The 21,469-nt window shown below is 46.1% G+C and overlaps 1 protein-coding gene across 3 annotated transcripts in view; it reads left to right on the top strand.

Moving 5' to 3' along the window:
* GRIK3 (glutamate ionotropic receptor kainate type subunit 3) overlaps positions 1–21,469 on the top strand; it is a 247,504-nt gene that overhangs the window by 136,749 nt on the left and 89,286 nt on the right. For all 3 annotated transcript variants that reach the window (XM_060399335.1, XM_004001807.5, XM_042245693.2), the window contains exons 2-3: positions 11,509–11,685; positions 20,509–20,766. In XM_060399335.1, the coding sequence (XP_060255318.1) occupies positions 11,509–11,685; positions 20,509–20,766 (435 nt within the window). The remainder of the gene's footprint in view (positions 1–11,508; positions 11,686–20,508; positions 20,767–21,469) is intronic.

Here is a 21,469-nt window from a genome sequence, read left to right as displayed (position 1 = left end):
CTGGGGGTGGGAGGAGGACGTAAAGGGCAGTGCCTGTGACACAGGCTCAGGAGAGAGATACGGAAGCCAGGTTTAGAAGGAGATAGAAGGAAAGGCGAGCCAGGCAGAGAAGGAACATGCTCGCAGGCAGAGTGGCATGAAGAGGTGGCTGACAAGTGCGGTGACAAGTGCGGTGGACGGAGGTGTCCTGGGGGAAGAACTGAGGCTGGAGGAGGTCGGGCTGGACCAGGAAGGGTCCCGAATGCCAGGCTTATGGTGGGCCTTTCTGCTGTGGGCAGGCATGCAAGGGGCGGGCCGTGTGTCGGCTCCGCCTGTCCAGGAAGTGAGAGCCCCACCAGGGACTCGGAATTCAGGATCATTGTTCCTTCGGCCCCTCCAGCAAGGGCGCTCATGGCCTCTTGGGCCCCTCCACCGCAACCCTGTTCCCAGCAACCCTGCTCCACTCGTCCGCCTGATGACAGCCCATCGGTCATCAGGGTCTCTGGGCAGCCCGGGAGCCTCGGGCCGTCCTCCCAACATGGTTGATCCTGCAGTATTTGACTTGTGCATCCCCGAGTTGTACAGACAAAGCTCTGCATATCGCCAGATCAATTAAAACAACTGCTACCAGGCCCCAGGACTCCATCAGGAGCCCTCCCCTGGGCCCTCCCCCAGGATTGCAATCCTCTCCTCTCATCCACTGTTTTTCTGGATACCTCCCTCTCAGTTTTAAAGGCCTCCCCACCACAGCTTCCTTGTCATTACATAATAATAATTTCTTGTCCTTATGAGGGCTTACAATATGCCCAAGATGATTTATGCCATTTAAGCCTTAAAGTAGAGCTATATTGTAAGTGCTATTAATATCCCTGTGTTCAGTTGATCAGACAGAGGCATGGGGCAGGGGAGGGACTTGCCCAAGGTCACACAGCTTAGAAGTGATGAGATCGATTCCAATCCAGGCAGGCTGGCTGCAGAGTCCACAGGCTTGACTGCACTCCCACCCTGGTTCGGGATCCAGGGTCTTCTCTGATGCTGCCTCTGCCCTACCTCCCTTCATCACCTAACCCCTGACCAGTCCTGGTGATAGAGAAGCAAACCCAGCAGCTCGCCTCCTGTCTGGCCCCCTGCTTCACTCCCTCCTCCCGGCCTGCCCAAGCCCAAGTCCTCGTCCCCGGGAACCCACCCAAGGCCATTCTCCCCCTCGCTGGTGCCACATTCCTTCCATAGCTCAGCTCTGAGTGGAGAGGATGCTGCCTCTTGCATGGAGACATCCGTGCCTCCGTCGTCTCTGAGCCTCCGCAGCTTTCTGTTCACATGGACAGTTTTTACCCTTTTACTCCACAAATCAAAAAATGCTTTGATTTATGCACCTCGTCTTGTTTCTTTTTCTGAGCTGTGAGTTCCTGAAGACCTGGGAGTATTGCTTAATCTCTCTCTCTGACTCATCTAGTGCCCAGTGGGGTTCCTTGTGAACCGTTGTAGCCTGTAAACTGCTTGGGGAATGAATGAATGAGTCAACAAACCCACAGGAGGGGAGACATTCATACTCCTTGTCTCCTTTCCCTTGCCTAGGACCTCAGAAAGCCCATCCCTGGCCCTTTTCCACTGGGCACTGCTTACCTTCTATAAACCACCTACTATGCCCAGCAGGGAAAGCCAGCCAATGTGTTCCCCAGCTCCTTCTGCTGAGACTAGGAAACAGAGAGCCCCAGAAGCAAGACCCCAGGCAATGCCGGGACCTCAGGAGCTGGTGCATCAGAGAGTAGAGCCTTGTTTTTCCAACCCACAGTCTGCACAGAGCTGCAGGGGCCCCGGCAGGGAGAAGAGAGAACCCTGATCAGAACAGACAGGGAGGCGGCCCTGGAAAGAGGCTATTAGCAACCACCTTGCTGATCAGTGTCTCAATTAATCTCTATGACACATTGGAAACTTCAGAAAGAGAACAAAGCAGATTAGATTTTAAAAAAAAGAGAGAGAGAGAACAGACTCAGGCCCCAGAGGACAGGTGCCTGGGCCAGATACTGGGAATGGGAGTGTCTCTTGGGACTTGGTTGCAGACCGTGCCTGAGTCTCACTGCGCCAGGGGCTGGGCTGGCTGGGCCAAATTCAAAAGCACAAAGTTGTTCAAAAGAAAGGAAAATCTCAAGATTCCAGAGGGGCCCTAGACAGTCATGAGGCCATGAGCTGAAGTCAGGGACTCAGTCTTCTGCCTACATCTGCCCTGGGAGCTGTGTGTTGGAGACTCTCCCAGGCCACCTGCCCAAAGGAGTGTGTGTTGGGAAAGAAGGAGGTGTGGGGTGCCTCCTGGCCCTTCACGATGAGACATGGCAGGACAGCACCGAGTTGTGAAGGTCATGCTCAGCTTAACACAGGCCCGCATAGCTCATCCGAGCGGCAGGCAGACTTTGCTACCATTTGGGCACATTTCCAGAGACAGAAAAAGCCATTTTAACAATAAGAGCCTTTATGCTCAAGGCAGTCAGAATGTTTCTTGAAACATTTGACAACATGTCATGATATAGAAGGCAAAGTGTTGGTTGAGCTGGCCCAGCTAGTTCGAGTCCTCCGCTCCCACCTGGCTCTGTTTCACCGTCTGCATATGAGGTTAGTTTGGAGAAGTGGTTTTCATGATATCCCTGGTGGAGCCCTGAGAAGAGCTATGGAGCCTTCCCGGTACCTGTGGCATCCAGTCTTTAAGAGCCCAGAGGACAGAAATGGGTTCAGGCAGTGTGGGCTGGTAATCCAGCTCTCCAGGAAAATGAAGCCCTCCTTTGCAGCACCTGCTTGCTCCTGTGGTGTAAACACACTCACCATGCCTGATTCCAAGCTGCCAATGGTTTAGCGACTTGCTTTCAAAACTCCTGAAAAGTTAACAATTGTCCCTAACAAGCTGGCTTTGGTTGCAGAAGAAAATTTACCGCATGGTAATTGTCACAACGTCTTTAACCTCCCTGGGCCTCCATTTTCTCTTGTGTGAAATGGGATGATAACAGTGTCTATGTAATGGGATTGTAGGGGTTGTAGAGGTTCTTGTGAGTGTTAAATGAAGGGGGTGGAATGCACTCAGCATCATGCCTGGCACATGATCAGCGGTGTTGCTGTTGTTATTATAGTTGGTGTTATTTGTTTTACCCATTGGGCTTCCACTCAAGGTTTGGTTGGAAGAAAATGATCCAGCTGCACCCATGCTCTCCCTGCTAACATCTTCTGGGACCCATGCACGCACGCACGCACATATACACACACCCCATCCCATTTCCTCAGCAGCCTTGGTGTCTGCTCCATTTTATTAAAGCAGAAAGCAGTGACAATTATTTTCATAATGAACTGGCTCTTCAAATTAATGCCAATTACACTATGCAATCATGATTAAGATTATGCATTAATCAACGGTGCCAACCTACTTATTAGCCTCTTTAAATAACGATCATGAGGAATGTATAACGATCATGAGGAATGTATGGGGAGGAAGAGAATGGAGAGGAGCCAGTTGGATGGGGGAGCTGCCTGGAAGCGGGACGGGGTGCTCTCTCCAGAAGCCAAGACCCAGAGCAGACTTTCTTCCATGGGGTGGAGCCTGAGTCAGAACCCAAGCCCATTAGACCCTGAGCTTCCAGACTTCCTGCTCTCCAGAGCCCCTGCACAAGAGAGAAAGATCAAGAAGACCAGAAAGGAGAAGGGAGAGGAACCCTCAACAGATGAGAGTTTTTTAATAGCTGAGGTTCGGTGCCCCCGTCCCTTCCTCCTAGAGCCCTGAAAAGTGAGTGTGGCTGATACTTGCCTTGGATCAATGTCACCCCTGTCTTTGGCTAGGTCTCTCAGATGCAGAGCCTGAGTCAAGGATTCAGGTGCCTAGGGTTGATGCGGGGAAGGGCGTGCTTTAGGAAAACCCCATATGGGAGTGAGCACAGCAAAACAGAGAAGGGGACAGAGCTGGGCAGCCTCGGGTGAGATCTGGCCTCTGTCTGATGTAAGGTGGCAGTGTTGGAAAGGTCTCGGAAGCATCCATGCACCACAGTTACACCAACCCTGAGACAAGGGGACGACCCTTTATAGTGATACTGCACCCAGCATCACTCAGATAGGGCTTCCCTGGTGGCTTAGTGGGAAAGAATCCACCTGTAATGCAGGAGATGCTGAACACTTAGGTTCAATCCCTGGGTCGGGAAGATCCCCTGGAGGAAGGCATGGCAACCCACTCTAGTATTCCTGCCAGGAGAATCCCAGGGACAGAGGAGCCTGGTGGGCTACAGTCCACAGGGTCGCAAAGAGTCAGACACGACTGAGTGATTGAGCACATCATTCAATTATTGCCTGCGCTCTGCCCCCAGGACGGCTGCTCCTCCTAAGTCGCTTCAGTCGTGTCTGACTCTTTGTGACCCCATAGGCGGCAGCTCACCAGGCTCCGGCGTCCCTGGGATTCTCCAGGCAAGAACACTGGAGTGGGTTGCCATTTCCTTCTCGAATGCATGAAAGTGAAAAGTGAAAGTGAAGTCGCTCAGTCGTGTACGACCCTCAGCGACCCCATGGACTGCAGCCTACCAGGCTCCTCCATCCATGGGATTTTCCAGGCAAGTGTACTGGAGTGGGGTGCCATTGCCTTCTCCGGCCCCCAGGGCAGAGATAAGAGCAATTCTCTAGAAAAGGACAGCCTGTGAACAGAACTAAGATTCAAAACCGGGTCTGCTGCATCCAGAACTCACTCTCTGAACCTCTGTGCTGTATCTAAATATTTGCTCTCTGGGTATCCCAAGACATTCAAACTTTAGGGGTCACTTTGCCCCTAATTTTCAAGTAGGATGACCCAAGCTTGCACTGTGTTTGGGGGATAGAGGTTGGAGGGCAGCCCCTCCCTAGCACCTCTGAGATGCCCTAGGGCTTAAGTTTCTCATCTCCTCTTGTTCCAACTTCCTCTCTGCTGAATTTTCCATGCCCTCTCTCATCCCAGCTACTGCACCTCTTTTCCTCTTTCTGCCCCAATTCACCCTGTGCCAGGCTTTGCCCACCTTTCTTCTCTGTTCCCGAAGAACACAAGCCAGGGGTAGTTTTCTGTGACTGGCTTTGGTAAACGATGAGGCTCCTGTAAGTAAGGAGATAACAGCACAGCTCAGGCTAAACGGGCACTAAAGTGTTAGCATGGCCTTTCCTGCAACGAGGTCACTTGCCTTTGGTCCTGGGATATACTGTCCTTTCCTTTCTCCCTTTTGGGGCACACTTCCTCTTTCTCTTGGGCCCTTCTCACCCATCCTCCCCACACAAACAATCAACAGCCTACCTTTGTTTCTTTCGCACAGCAATTTCCGAAGAAGGCGATGGCACCCCACTCCAGTACCCTTGCCTGGAAAATCCCTTGGACGGAGGAGCCTGGTAGGCTGCAGTCCATGGGGTCGCTAAGAGTCGGACACAACTGAGCGACTTCTCTTTCACTTTTCACTTTCATGCATTCGAGAAGGAAATGACAACACACTCCAGTGTTCTTGCCTGGAGAATCCCAGGGACGGGGGAGCCTGGTGGTCTGCCGTCTATGGGGTCGCACAGAGTCGGACACGACTGAAGTGACTTAGCAGTCAGTACTATAAATGTCTTTTCTTCTCCATCCAGGTCTTAAGGTGCTTTTACCTCTAAGATAAAGGCTGCCCTTCACTTGGAAGAGGGGACAAATTGCAGCCCCCACTGGCCAAATCCGGCCTACTACCTGTTTTTGTAAATAAAGTTTTACTGAAACACAGCTGCACCGTTATTTACATATTGGCTACCTCTCTCATGCTGCAATGGAAGAGTCCAGTAGACCTTCTGGCCCACAAAGCCAAAAATATTTACTGCTGCTTCTTTACAGAAAATGTTTGTCAACCCTTGACCTAGAATGTAGAAGCTCAGAATTTGTTTTTTCTAAATAGCATTGTTTCACCCCTCCTTTAATAACTACTAAGTCCTGGCCACATCCCATGCATTTAGCTACATTGTTTTCTTTCTTCCTCACAGCAATCAACCTTGGAAATATGTACCCCATTTTGCAGATGGAAAAACTGAGTCTTGGAGAGTGTAACTTCCTCCTGTGACTAGAGCTGGGGTTTGCACTGAGGTCTGGCACTCCACTGTTGGTTCTAACAGCTGACTACCACCTGTATGTGCTGGTTATGGTCATCTGTTTATTGTCAGCTGAGTCCTCCTTGAGAGCAGGGGCCCAGGACTGACTTCTCTCATTCCAGCACCCAGTGATAGGTGGGCACATGAATACCAATGGGTATTCATGGAACCAAATGGTGTAGCCTCTGGGCTTGGGTCTCAGTGACTTGAGACCCCTCTCTCTCCTTTCCCCTCCTCCACCTGCCACAGTCTGAGAGGCAGGCAAGGACATGTGAAGCCCTAGGAAATGGCCCTTTCTCCCATGACCTTTGACTTTCATTTGAGATAGGACTCCGTAATGGCTAGTTTTCTCCCTAGACTTTCTCGTGTAAAGATTTTTTTTTATGTTTATGTTTTAAAATATTAAAAATAATACTCATTCACAGAAAGTAATTTGGAAAAATCAAGAAACTACAAACAGCAAGACTAAAAGTATCTATAAATCTCCTCTTCCCAGAGAAGCTCACTGGTACCATGGTACAAATCCTTCCAGTCTTTTTTCTATAAATGCAGTTATGTGCTTTTTATTTGATAAATAGGTTTCATACTGTAATATTACTTTGTTGCCTTTCGGGGGAAGCAGAATGAGCATTTCCGGTATCATTAAATATTTTTTAAGAGCATTTTTTAAAAGCTTTTTTCCTTTTTGCCAAAGCTCTTCTTCATTGCAGAACACTTGGGGGAGAAAAGCACTAAGCAAAAGGAATCCATTATCTTTTTACTTTCTAGAAAGAACCTCTGTTAACATTTTGGTGTATGCCCTTCTGGTATGTCCTTTTTGATTTTAATTGGAATTGCATTAAATTTATAAATTAATTTGAGGAGAACTGACATCTTTACAATATTGAGCCTTCCCTTCCAGGAGAAAGTTATGTCTCTCCATCTATTCAAGTCTTCTTTTATGTCCCCCAGTAAAGTTTTGTAGTTTTCTTGATATAGGAATTGCACGTTTATTGTAAAGTATTTTATTTTTTTGCAGTTGCTTTTGTGAATAGGGTTTCTTTTTTCCCTTGTAATTCCTCACTGTTTATTGCTGATTTATAAGAAAGCTATACATTTTTCTATATACGTTTTTATGTGCTGGCCCCTTGATGAGCTTTCTGTTTACTTTCTACTAGGTTTTGATATGACTCTCTTGAGTTTTTAAGAAAATGGTAATAAGCATCTTCAAGTAATGCTGTCTCTTCTCTGATTGCATGACTGTGATTTGTTATTGTTACCTTATATACCATGATTTTGAAGGCAATTTTATCATGGAAGATATGCTTATATAAGCTTGTGCTTAGGGAGAATGGGATAGTGAATCCCTGTGTACTCACCACCTGGACCAACAACCCATGACTCTTCCTATCCTATCTGCATTCCCTTCACTTCTACTCCACCCATATTATTTTGAAGCAAATCCCGGACACCACATCCTGCCATCCTATTCCCTGACTGTTAATGCCTACAAGTTGTTCTGCCATATGGGTGGATTTTAATACATTGAGCAGTCTTCTGCTTTGAACATCGAGTTGTTTCTATTTTTTCAATATTATGTCAAAAATATCCTTATACATAAATGTTTATGTGTCTCTAACTCTCTAACTTCTTCTAAATTTGTATCTGTAGAAAATGGAATTACTGGATCATATGGTATTTTGATCACTTATTTTCCTCTAAGCACATACGCACCATCACATGATGGCTTTTCTGATTAGAAATATCACACATGTTCACTGCAGAACTTTTTGGAAATACAGAAAAACACAAAGAAGGAAATTAAAATCATCCATAATCCTTCCACTCAGAGAGACCTCCTCTTAACATCTGAGGCGGTGTTCTCCTTGTCTTCTTTTATGGACGTGCTGCAGCCCCACACAGACTCACGTGCAGGCACACTCTGTGTTACGAACCGTAACCCTGCTGGAATACCAGCATGGGGCTGGGGAGAACAGATTTATTTGTTCACTTTTTTAAACATTCAAAAAATCATTTTTTAAAACAATGAAACAACCTGGATACCCATCAACTGGTGGTGAATGGGTAAATAAGATATGGTACAGCCATACATAGTAATACTGTTTAACAATAAAGAGAAACGAAGTCCTGATACGTGCTACAACATAGATGAGCCTCAGAAACATTATGCTCAGTGAAAGAAACCAGATGCCGAAGACCACCCGTAATATGATTCCATCTAAAGGAAGTGCCCAGAAAAGACAGATCTCTAGAAACAGAAAGTAAATTAATGGTTGCCTGAGGCTGGAGCGTGGAGGGGACTGAAAACAATGATTGACTGTAAGTGGACACCAGGGATCTTATAGGGTTGCTGGAAATGTTCTGAAACTGGATTGTGGTGATGGTTATGCAATTTAGTAAATTTACTAAAAATCATTGTACATCTAAAAGGGTGAATTTTGTGGAATTTCTTCATGTAAATAATACCTCAATGAAGTTAATGTTTTGTTTTGTTTTTTACAAATAGAGGTTTATATGGGGAAAATAAGCAGAAAGAACAAATTAAGAAATCTATTACCTAGGACTGTTTACTGGGGTTGCTTTGAAATGTCTTCTCTTCTCTTGTCACTGACATAAATCCCTCCTCATCTTCCTTTTTATTCTTCCTTCTCTAACGTGGGGTCACACTGCATCTCTGCTTTATAACTCTTGTTTTTCACTTAAAGCAGTATCATGGATATTTCCCAATCATTAAATGCTAGCTATTATATGGAAATATATAGCTATTTCCATGTAATAGTAAATGAATGACAAAAAAAATTGCCGTTCATTTACTATTTCTTCGGTGTTGAGTGTCTTTAGATCCACCTCCTTTCACATGATCTGTGTACCCATTGTTGAATTCAATTACTAGAAACTGAGGTGTTGAGTCAAAGATCTGCGAGTTTTTAAGGCTTTTTGTATATTCTAATAGCCATCAAGGAAGGAGGATGTACTGGTTCCTACTTCTACCAACAGTTAAGCAAATGTCCGTTTCCGAACCCCCTGGGCAATGCTGAGTGCTATCATTTATTTTTTGTTTGTCAATGGGACAGTCAGAAAACGGTATCTCACTGTTGGCTCAAACTGACTTTATTTGATTATTAGCGGGGATGACCATTTCATCATGTATTAACAGTTCCTTTGTATTGTTCTTTCCTTTTGTGAGAAGCCCATGCTTGCTCTTTGCATAATTTTCATTTGAGTATTTATCTTTTTAAAGAATTTTAAGTGGTTTTTGTAAAATTAGAGCATCAACCTTTACATGTTACTGATATTATTTCCAAGTTTGTTTACCATTTAATTTTGTTCATGGGGGTTTTGAAATCTACACATTTTATATTATCTCTATGAAGTTATCAATCATTCTCCTATAATTTCTGACTTTATTGGAAGGCCTCCTCCACTTCAAAATTATATAATATTCACTTATATTTATTGTCTTTTTGTTCTTTTATAGTGTTTTTTCCCTTCCTTCCCTTACTTCCTTGCTATTTAATCTTTACTCCATCTGAAACTTTTTTTTGATATATGGCTTAAGATTGGAATCTAACTTACACTTCTCCCAAATAATTGAATAATTGTCTCAGCACAATTAATGAATAATTCATCTTCTGCCTTCTGATTGGAAATAGCCATCTTTATCGTGTCTTAAATATTTATCTCTACTAGAGCCTCTTTCTGGGGATTTTATCTCATTCTATTGACTTATCTGTGTTTTCATATGCCGTTAGGGCTTGGTTTTAATTATTTTTGCATCATGATAGATTTTAAATCTGGCAGTGCAAGTCATCTCTCATCTCTGTTTAGGCTGTCTCCTGTTTAGTCTTTCAGATGTATTTTAGAGCTGTTTTGTCAAGTTAAAAAAAAAAAGTGTATGTATCAGTTCAGTTCAGTTCAGTCGCTCAGTTGTCTGACTCTTTGCGACCCCATGAATTGCAGCACGCCAGGCCTCCCTGTCCATCACCAGCTCCCGGAGTTCACTCAGACTCACATCCATCGAGTCAGTGATGCCATCCAGCCATCTCATCCTCTGTCGTCCCCTTCTCCTCCTGCCCCCAATCCTTCCCAGCATCAGAGTCTTTTCCAATGAGTCAACTCTTCGCATGAGGTGGCCAAAGTACTGGAGTTCTAGCTTTAGCATCATTCCTTCCAAAGAAATCCCAGGGCTGATCTCCTTCAGAATGGACTGGTTGGATCTCCTTGCAGTCCAAGGGACTCTCAAGAGTCTTCTCCAACACCACAGTTCAAAAGCATCAATTCTTCGGCACTCAGCCTTCTTCACAGTCCAACTCCCACATCCATACATGACCACTATATATATATATATAATACATATATATTCTATGATTCTGATTGGAATCACATTAAACTGAAAAAGTAATTTAGACACCTCTATCCTTGACCCTGACTGCCCAACATGACATGCTTCCTCATTTAACATGCCTCCTATTTTTATGTCCCTCACCTAAGGAGTTTTGTTTTGTTTCGTTGTCATTTTTAATATTGGAGTTGGTTCATGATTAGTTATTTAATATTTGCTGATATTGCAAAGGAAATCCTTTGGCCATTAAGTTTTTGCTGGTTGTTGTTTATTTAAAGTAACACTTAATTTGTGCTCACTGGTCACTGAACTTGAATCTCCTACTAGTTCTTATTGGTTTTCATGTTTAGGGATTATTTTAAGAGTTTTTACAAAGGCACTTATATCATTTGCAAATAAGAATTTTTTTCTTCCTAAGAGGTGTGCCTCTGAGTTATATTTCATTCTTATCTCAGTGGTTAATGGTGTAATGTAACTCTTCACACACCTCCTCTTTTTTTCCTTTAATGAGCATGCCTCTTGTGTTTCACCATTAGTTGATATTAAAGGCCAATTTGAGCTGAAGATGCTTCAAGTAAGTATCTCTTCTAGAGCTAGATTATTAAGCATTCTTAACAGCAGTAGATATTGAATTTTATCAAATGCCTTCCTGCATTTTGTGAGTTGATCATATTTTTCCTCTTTGAACTACTGATGCGATGGAATGATATTCATAGATTTCTCTATATTGACCCACACTTTACATTCCTGGAATACAACTCTGTGATCATGGTATGTTATCCTTATAATAATATTCTGGTAGATTCTATTGCCAGCATTCTACTGAGAATTTTCATAGCAACATTCATAAGTTGGTCAGTTTCATTTTAGCTCTGTTTGTCAGTCTCTGTTACCAGGAATTTGCCAGCTAAGTGAAATGAACTAGGAGAATTTTCATATTTCTTATGCTCCGGCACAATTTCTACATAGGGGGATTATCTGGCATATTGTTGAACACTTGGGGTAAGAATCTTGCCCATAAAACCTTCTGAGCCAAGCATATTTCTTAGCATACCTCCTCCTTCACCAGCACACACAGTTTTTCCCATCTCTCGCAGGAGGAATCTTTGAGTATGCAGACGGCCCTAACGCCCAGGTCATGAATGCCGAGGAGCATGCCTTTCGATTTTCTGCCAACATCATCAACAGGAACAGGACTCTGCTGCCCAACACAACCTTGACCTATGACATCCAGAGGATCCACTTCCACGACAGTTTCGAGGCCACCAAGAAGGGTGAGTGTGCTGCCCCACCGTCCTCTTTCTGGCCTTGGGGGGCATAGGCCTGTGTTTGTTGTCCAAGGTCCTTAAAACATACCAAACCTCTGGCTGGGTTTGGGGATTAGAGCCTTTTCTGCCTGGTTTTTGGACCAGCCTCAGGCCCAGTTAGGCTTATGTTGAGTCACCTCCCAGGAGCAGTGGTTTGTCCATCAGGAGTTCCCAGGCCACAGGCAAAGGCCATGAAGGGCCTTGGGAAGGGGTGGGGTATGAGCGATGGAATCCTAGATGGGTGAGGAGACAGCCCAGGTCTTCACAGCCTATGAACCAAAGCCAGCATTTTCACATTTACTTTTTCTTTCATTGAAATCCTGCCCAGTAAATTGGTATTTAAAATATATATAAAACAGATTATGTAGAGATTCAAACATGCAACATTTACTTGCCATAAAAGGACTTACTAAAAACAAAAACAGCTGTGTCTGTGGCTGCAACAATTTGACCCCAGTGATGGATGACATTTGAAGTCTGACACTGACCTCAGCTTAAGTATGTTTTCCTTTTTTTTTTTTTTTGCTGCATAATAACAATAAAACCATAATTCACAAAAATAATTGTAGTAAATCCAATCAAACAGTTTTCACCATACCTGAGTTTTAAAAAGTCAAAACTAAAATACTGGGCTATATTCTTTCACGTTAGTGACATGTTTACAGTAAACTCTAATGCCTGCACAGAAAGGACTGGAGAACTTTATTCTAAGATCCTCATGGAAAAATCATGGTAATTTGTCTATACATGAATGAGCTACCAGTTTCCAATGTGGCATATAGCACATCTGAGTATACAAGTACGCCCTTTTGTTACTGTCTTTTTAAAAATACCACATACATATGTTTAAGTAGAATTTAACTTAAAGGCCTAAATAACTTTGGGAATAACTTCCATAGAACCCTAGAGGTCCATGGAACTCCATTTTAAAAAACCCTCAGACCTAAGGAATCTTGGTTCCCAGAGAAACCTAGGTCATTCCTCCCATAATATTCTTTTATAGATCCTCACTTTTCTTCTTCAAGGCCCTTATCACAATTTTAAATTAAATCATTGTAGGTATTTAATGTCTTTCCCCTCCTTACCAACACCACTGAAAAGAAGGTTCTCTCTTAGTTAACTGATATAGCCTGGCACCTAAAAGGCTGGCATATAGTAAGTGCTCAATGAAATGGTCATTGAATGAATCTGTGAATGCGTAGTATGAGGACAGGGCATGGGAGGCTGAGCATCACTGCCCAGGACCACTGCCCAGGCTGAGCTGACTGTGATATCCATGCATCTTGGGAAGACAGCCCATCCACAAGATCCCCTTGGTCTTTCTAAGGGCTTCCCAGTAGCTAATCCAGGTCTCCTGGGCTCTCAAGTGCAGACTTGCCAAGGTGCTGCCTGCTCCCAGCTCTTTTGCAAAGCCCCCTTGTAAAGTAAACCTCTCCGTACAGAAAGGCAGAGTAGCATGGGCTTGGAGCCAGACAGCCCAGAGTTGCACCCTGTCCACTCTGATATTTGTTGTGTGACCTTGCACAAAATACACAGTGACTCAGTCTTCTCCATCTACAAAATGGGCACACCTCTGTGATTAGAGCAGTGCCTGGTTCATACAAAGTACCAGCAGACTTTGCTCCTTTTACATTGGCTGCCTTGCTGTTCACCCACTGAACCATCAGGTCAGGGGCTTCACACCTTCAGGCACTTTCCCGTTGGTGGTCCCTGTCTCACCCACCCTGCTCCTTCTTGCCGTGTGCACTGAAGATCGAGGGGTCTCTGACATTGAACACAGCTGTCACTGAGATTTTTGAGGCCACTGCCTCAGGGCCAACCTGCACACAAACTAGGGGCACTCACCCTGCTAGCCTTGAAGAGTGGTCCTTCCCCATCACTCCATCACTCACCTTCTCTGGTGCTGGCGTGCTCTCCTCCCTACCTCCATCCTCCTAGCCATCTCCCAGCAAGCACTGCGGCCAACACCGTGCAGTCAGGTCTCCATCTCCCTGCTGAGAGTCCATGCTGGCACCCTCTGCCTGGCCTCGTCCAGCTGGAAAATGGTTGACCTCAATCAAAACTGCTCAGTAAAAAGGTCAAAACACAAAACCGATGCCTGGAGACAGAACACAGAGGTCTGTATGCACACAACCACCCCAGAGGACCAGGCTGCGCCTTCTGTCCATTTCCCCTAAAATCCACTAAAAGACTATGATAACTCTCTAGTGGTGCACAAGCCATTCAGTGCAGAGACCTTGCCCAGCAGTGAGCCAGGAGCAGAGTTTCAGAGCCTGCCGAGAAGCTTCCTCCAGTGGGAACTCACAGTCCCACACTATGTGGAATTGCCTGGCGGTGGGTGAGCAGACCTGAGATGGAGACACTCAGCTATGGAAGTCCAATAGATTGGTCCAAATGACCAAAGCCACAGCCCCTCCCCATCCTACAGGAGGTCACATGACTTGTTTGCAGGCCTGTCTAGTCTACTACCAGCCACACCAGCCACATCTGCATCGCTTGCCCCTCTGTCTCTGGGTTCTAATCGTCCCTGCTGTCCTCAGGACACCATGCTTCCTCCCACCTCAGGGCTTTTGCACATGCTGTTCCCTCTGCTTATAACTCCCTTTCCCCATCCCACCTCTTTGTCTAAATAACTCCTCCCTCTCCTCTTAGCCTCCTGGTCCTCAGGGAGCCCTCCCCAATCCCATCGACAAGGTCAGATTTCCCTGCTTCCATCTCTTAAAACCCTGGAACTTCCCATCACATCTCTGACCCCTGGCTGTGCGGATATGGGTGTGTGGGTATATTATGTGATTGCTCCATTGCTTCCGCTCAGTGGCACGTCAGTTTGCCTCCTCGATGACGTAAATACAGAATCATGGTTCTGGTGCCATACGCTAGTTTTGCTTGTCTTTGAACTTTCCCTGAATAGAATACCAATATATACTTTTCTGAGTCTCGCTTCCTTCACCCTTCAATAGATCTTGAGATTCATCTCTGCTGCCAGATGTAACAGTGGTCTCTTGTTCTTCATTGTCGCATAGTATTCCATTATATGAATAGGCCACAATTTTTGAAGAGCAAATTTACTGTTGAACATTTGAGTTGTTTCCATGTGAGGCCACAGAGTGCTCCTGCTAGGAACATTCTTGTGGATATCTTTTGGCGCACAAACACGCACATTTTTCATTGGCTGCATACCTTGTTGTTGTTCAGTCGCTCAGTCATGTCCGACTCTTTGAGACCCCATGGAATGCAGCATGCCAGGCTTCCCTGTCCTTCACTATCCCTCAGAGTTTGTTCAAACTCATGCCCTTTGATTTGGTGATGCCATCCAACTATCTCATCCTCTGTTGTCCCCTTCTCCTCCTGCCTTCAATCTTTCCCAGCATCAGGGTCTTTTCCAGTGAGTCAGCTCTTCGTATCAGGTGGCCAAAGTATTGGAGCTTCAGCTTCAGTATCAGTCCTTCCAATGAATATTCAGGGTTGATTTCCTAGGATGCATACCTAGGAGTGGAAATGTGAAGTCATCCAGTGTGCATATGTTCAGCCTAACAGTTTTCCAACTAATTGCTGTACCAATTAGCACCCCATGCCCCTGCAGTAAAGCAGGACAGTTGTGGTTGCTCTATGTCTTTGCTAACTTGTGGTGAAGTATGTTTTATTTTTGGTGGTTTATGTGGCGGATGTCTCACTGTGGTTTTATTTTGTATTTCCCTGATGACCAGAGTTATTGAGCATCTTTTCATATGCTAATAGATCATTTGGAGCTTCTCTTTCCTGGAGTGTCTTTTCGAGGCTTTCAACCACTTTTGAAAATTGAATTGCTTGTCATTTTCTTATTGATTTGTAGGAGTCTTTATACATTCTGGACACGTGTCCTTTGTTGCATATACCTATTGCATATATTTATTGCCAATGAGCTTGCCTCCTCACTCTCTTAGTAGTATCTTTTGGGGAGCAAAGTTTTTCATTCAAAGGAGTCCAATTTATCAATGTTTCCATTATGGCTAATGCCTTTTGTGTTCTGTTTTTTTCTATCCTAAGGTCATGAAGATATTCTCCTATGTTCTCTTCTAGAAGTTCGATTGTTTTATCTTTCAGAGTTAGCTTTATGATCTGTCTCAAATTGATTTTCTGGGTAGGGTGGGAGGTATGAGTTGAGGTATATTTTTTCTACATAATGCTGGTGGGAGTGAAAACTGGTTCAACTTCTCAGGAGAACTGTGTGGAAATATTTACTAAAGCGGAATATATGTGTGTAAGGATATTCCTAGCCACTTTCTTGATAATAGCCAAAGTTGGAAATAAATGAAAGGTCCATCAACAGCAGAATGGATAGATGGGGGAGGTACAGCTATACAATGGAATTGAATCAGCAATAAAAACAGAAGCAACTCTTGCTATGCATACCATCATGGATGAGGCTCACAGACATTGTTGAGTGAATGAACAGTGATTACTTTTGGAGGAGGGAGTCCAGTGGATATAAACTGGAAAGGGGAAGATAGAACCTTCTTAGGTGTTGCAAATGTTCTGTATTCTGATCTAAGTAGTAGTTACATGAGTACATTTATATGTAAAAATTCATAGAAGTCTATGCTTAAAATTAATGCACTCCACTGAATTATATTATATCTCAATAAAAAAATTAAGTGGCTCCTGTCTACTGTCACTCTCCCTTAATGTCCTTCTGATAACACACCTAAGACAGACCCCTGCTGTGGTTAGAATCATCGCTGTCTGACCCTGAAGGCATTTCTGCTGTTGGCTCGTACTCCCCATTGGGTACCCTCTATCCCTCGGGGAACCCCGTGTTCTGTGATCTTTATTTTTCCTTTTGATCTTTGGTTTTTAAAAATGTATTTCTTGGGAGCATCATTAGGACTCTTCCAGGGGGGTGAGCTTGGGCCTCATTCTAATTAACCCAATGGTAATTCATTTTTTCTGGGCAGAGTCTCATCACAGCTGGACCCAGCCACCTCAGGTCCTGTGGGTTGAGGGGATGCAGAGGCAGAGAGCCTGGCACCGCCTGCCCGGCCAGCCCTGGTTAAATCAGTCCTTCCCTCCACATGAGGCCCAGAAGGTCTTTTCCCATTAACAGGGACATTCACTTATTGTCTTTATTTTTAAATGTTTTGTGGAAAATTAAAAGAAGAGTGACTGCCAGGCAGTGCTTGAGCCAACAACTCAGAGAGCGTCTGTGTTTTCTTCCAAGCCTGACCGGAGTGAGCCTGGAATCGACCCAGCCCTCCCCAGGCTCCTCTGCCTTCATTTATTCTCTGGGCAGCTCAGTTCCTTTTAAGACACAAATTGATTGGGATAATTTTTGCTATAACTACAATTGCCATGGAAAGGGGGCGGCGGGGTGGGGGTGCGTTCAGGCTGTGGACTCCTGCAATGACTGTGAACCACTGAGTTACTGTAAAATGACCAGAAAATGGATTCAAAATTGAAGTTACAAATAATGTAATTACTGCTGTATGTGTTCAGGGCTGCCAGAACAAGAGTTGGCTGCTGCCCTGGAAACATCTGGAGATAAAGCTGCGGCTGCTATAACCCTACTCTCATCCCTTTGGGGCAGCAGTATTCTTCCAGGCCGGAAGCCCCTCAGAGGGTGGAAGGAACATGAAGGGAAAAGGGATGTGGAGAGAGGCCACAGAGAAGGAACAGGTGAAAGGCAGGGCTTACCTCTCCTGTAACCCAGCAGTGGGATCTGGTCATTGCATCTCTGGCAGAATGAAGCCCAGTGTGGTCACCGTCATCATATCACACTGTCATCACCGCTATCAACACCTCAACCCCACTGCCCGTCACCACAGTCACTATTGCCCCTGTCAGTCATGGCATCACCCCCACTCCTGAAGCGTCAGCACTGCCATCGGCAGCAGCAGCATCACAGCAGTGACAGCAGCGTCTTCATCATCACCAGTCTCATCCACGCCAACATCACCACCACCATTCCCCTATCGTTGCCTCCATTGCAGTCATAGCATCAACATGATCATGACCAATCTTATCCGTGCCATCAAAGTTGCTTCCAGCTCCATCCACATCCTTGCCAACATCACTCTCGAATCATCAGCATCCTCCTCGCCTCTCATCACCACCAACATCGTCACCGCCATCAACACCACTGTTATCACCATCAACGTGGCTATCACCTCCTCTCTCATCAGCACTACCATCTTCATTCCCACCATCATCATCACCATTACTTGCGTGACACTGACGTATTTATCGTCGTCAATCCCCTCGTCACCACCCCCCCATTGTTACAGCATCATCACCGCCCCACCCCACCAGTGCCATCACCATGATCATCAACAGCCTCACAACGTGGTCTGAAGACACCATCATGACTATCATAACTGTCACGACAGTTCCGTTACCATCTCACAGTCAATATCAAAATCATTCCCTTCAAGATCCCTCTTACAGTCCTCAGCCCAGTTGGCTCTGTGCTCGCCTCCAAGCCTACATGAGCCATCCTCTGGAGGTACAGCCACGCTGCCACGGTCATACTCCTAGGCCCTGTCCAGGGGCAGCCAGTAGACAGCTCCTTATAAGGGGTGTGGACAGAGCTTGGACATGAGAAGTAGGGTGTCCATATGACGCGTTCAAGGCCCTTTATGGTTCAATATGAAACCAGTGGTCAAAGAGGAGGGGGCGGGGAGTGGGGGAGCTGGTACCACCCCTCCCCACATCACTGAGTTGAAGAAGTCTCCATTCTCACCTGACTTTCCAGGTTGTTTTGAGCATATTTGCCAAGGTAGAAGGAAAGGGCATGTTTTATAAAACAGTTTGTTAGCTTGACTTAAAAGTATTTAAATATTTAGCCACTTGATATGTGGGCCTCTATTTGATCTCTGGCCCTGGGCTTTGCAAGCTTTAGGGGTAGGTCAGAGCCCAGGCCTTTCCCAGAGGCCCTTGAGGCAGCCAGGACATGTGTGAATCCACTATTCATCCATGTCTTGCCTCCTCCCACATGCATCGCGTGTTCATATATGTGCGCACTGTGTCATTCCCATGGCCACAAGCTGGTGGCCACAATGCTGCGTTGAGGGTTGCAAGTGGCAGAAAGCCAAATCCTAACTGGCTTAAGCAAAAAGAGAACCTATTGGTTCAGGTAACGGAAGTCCAGGGTGCCGCTTGATCACGGGGCCCATATTTCTTTCTGTCTCTTAGCTCTGCTCTCCTCCACAATGACTCCATTCACAGACAAGCACCAGGGTTTTTCTGTGAGCACCAGAGGCTACACTACCTCCAGATCTTACCTCCTCCCAGATCCAGTTATAGCAGGAAGTTTCCCCTTTTTAGTGAGAGGTCTCATGCCATCCCATTGGCTCCAACTAGTCACATGACCAGCCTCCCAACCAATGACTGGCCTGGGGGTGGTGAGTGAACAGTCCAGCTAGATAGAGCCTCTCGCCCTGCCGCTCAGAGGCTGGAAGTGGGAAAGGCAGTGGAGCCCAGAGGAAAACTAGAGATAGCTGCCAGAGAAGGGGCAGTGGCTCCTGCGGAGCCCTCCCCAGGGCCGCCCCTGAGCTCCCACCTTATGGCTCTTTTAGGCATGGTCCCTGCATGAGCCTGTGCCCTGCTTTGAGCCCCAGCTGCCCTGGTTCCTACTCATTTCATGCTTCTGCTGTGCCCCGTGTTTCTTGCCCTTCCCAGAAGCATTTGCCTTCTGAGCTGCCTAAGCCCTTGGGCCTCCGGCAAGACGAGTAGCTGTTTGAAGGCAGGGATTCAGCCTCCATTCACTCAGCAGTTGTCAGTTAAGCACCAGATACTGTTAAGCACTGTTGATACACAATCATCATTTCTGCTTCATGAGTGCTGTGCTGTCTTTTTTTTAACTGAAGCGTTACAGTGTGGTTTACAATGTTGGGTTAGTTTCAGGTGCACAGCAAAGTGATTGAACTACACACACACGCACACACACACGCACACACACACACACATTTAATACTGAGTATAGTTCCCCGTGCTGTGTAGTAGGGCCTTGTTGATTATCTATTTCACATATGGCAGAGTATATCTGTTAATTCCAAACTCCTAGTTTATCCCTATGCCTCTTTCCCCCTTGGTAATCATAAATTTGTTTTCTGTGTCTGTGGGTCTATTTCTGTTTTGTAAATAAGTTCATTTGTATCATTTTTTTTTTCAGATTTCACATATAAGTGGTACCATGATATTTGTCTTTCTCTGTCCAACTTACTTCAGTTAGTATGATAATTTCTGGGTCCACCCACATTGCCACAAATGGCATTATTTCATTTTTTATGGCTAATATTCCAGTGTGTGTGTGTGTGTGTATGTGTGTGTGTGGGCACGCACATGTGCCCCTGTATGCCACATGTTCTTCATCCATCATCTGTCGATAGACGTTTAGGTTGTCTCCATGTCTTGGCCATTGTAAACAGTGCTGTGATGAACAAGGGGGTACATGTATTTCTTTGAATTAGAGCTTTCTCCAGATACATGCCCAGGAGTGGGATTGCAGGGTCATTTGGTGACTCTACTTCTAGCCTTTTAAGCAACCTCCATATTGTTTTCCATAGTGGCTACACCAACTGACATTCCCCTCAACAGTGTATACTCATTATCTCATTCAACTTTCCTATGATTCTCTAAGGCCAGGACTATTACAACCCCAGTTTTGAGATGCAGAAACTGAGGTTCAGAGAGCTCATCAGTGGTGCAGCCTCAGAGTGGTCATCAGGCTCACAGCCACTCATGCTCACAGTGCCCGGCTGCCTGATGAGACGGCATGACCCCTGTACTGTCCTTGCCTCCCTCCTCCCGTTGCAGCCTGCGACCAGCTGGCGCTGGGGGTGGTGGCCATCTTCGGGCCGTCCCAGGGCTCCTGCACCAATGCCGTCCAATCCATCTGCAACGCGCTGGAGGTGCCCCACATCCAGCTGCGCTGGAAGCACCACCCGCTGGACAACAAAGACACCTTCTACGTGAACCTGTACCCGGACTACGCATCTCTCAGCCATGCCATCCTCGACCTGGTGCAGTACCTCAAGTGGCGGTCGGCCACTGTGGTCTATGACGACAGCACCGGTGAGTAGCCACGCCTGGCCGCACCAAGAGCAGGAGGGGAGGGTGGCAGAGCCCCGGGATCAGGTTCTTTGCTGCTTGCCCAGCCCAGCCGTCCTGTCCACACTTACACCCAAGCCTCATCCAGTCACACTGATGCTCGCCCTGCACTCACCCACAACCCCGTGCGCACCAGCAACACCCACCCAAGCTGCTCCACACCTGCCCCGAACTGCCCCCGCCCCAACCCAGGCAGCATGCTCCAATCTGCACTCACACCTGCATGGCCACGCCCACACCTGCCCACACCCTCACGTTCACACTTTCTCACCAGAAGCACACACATCCAGCTCTGTGCTGTGGGGCTGTGAGCACAGACTCTGGACTCAAACCAAACAGTGCATGATGTGGGCTGACCCTGCACTTAATAGCTGAGCAGCACAGAGCTATTTCCTCTCTGCCTCCTTCTTTCCAAAGACTCAAGTCCCAAAACGTTTCTTAGCCCTGCCTCTTAGAGAGTGACCTTGGCAAGTCACTTAACCCATCTGGCCCTCCTCTGCCACGTGACAAGCCAAGAACTATAGCAGCCAGTTTGGAGAGAGCCCTCCAGCTCTCAGCTCCCTGTGATTGGATGTCAGCTCTTGATTACCTCCTAATGGGGAGTCAGGGTAGTGGGGAGAGACTCCCTCAGAAGAGACGCTCAGAAGTTGTTTCGTTAACTCGGGAT

The sequence above is a fragment of the Ovis aries genome, chromosome 1 (assembly GCF_016772045.2).
Source record: "Ovis aries strain OAR_USU_Benz2616 breed Rambouillet chromosome 1, ARS-UI_Ramb_v3.0, whole genome shotgun sequence".
In the NCBI taxonomy this organism is placed as follows: Eukaryota; Metazoa; Chordata; class Mammalia; order Artiodactyla; family Bovidae; genus Ovis; species Ovis aries.
The sequence above is the reverse complement of the archived record's forward strand: the minus strand, read 5'-3'. Positions and strand labels throughout refer to the sequence as shown.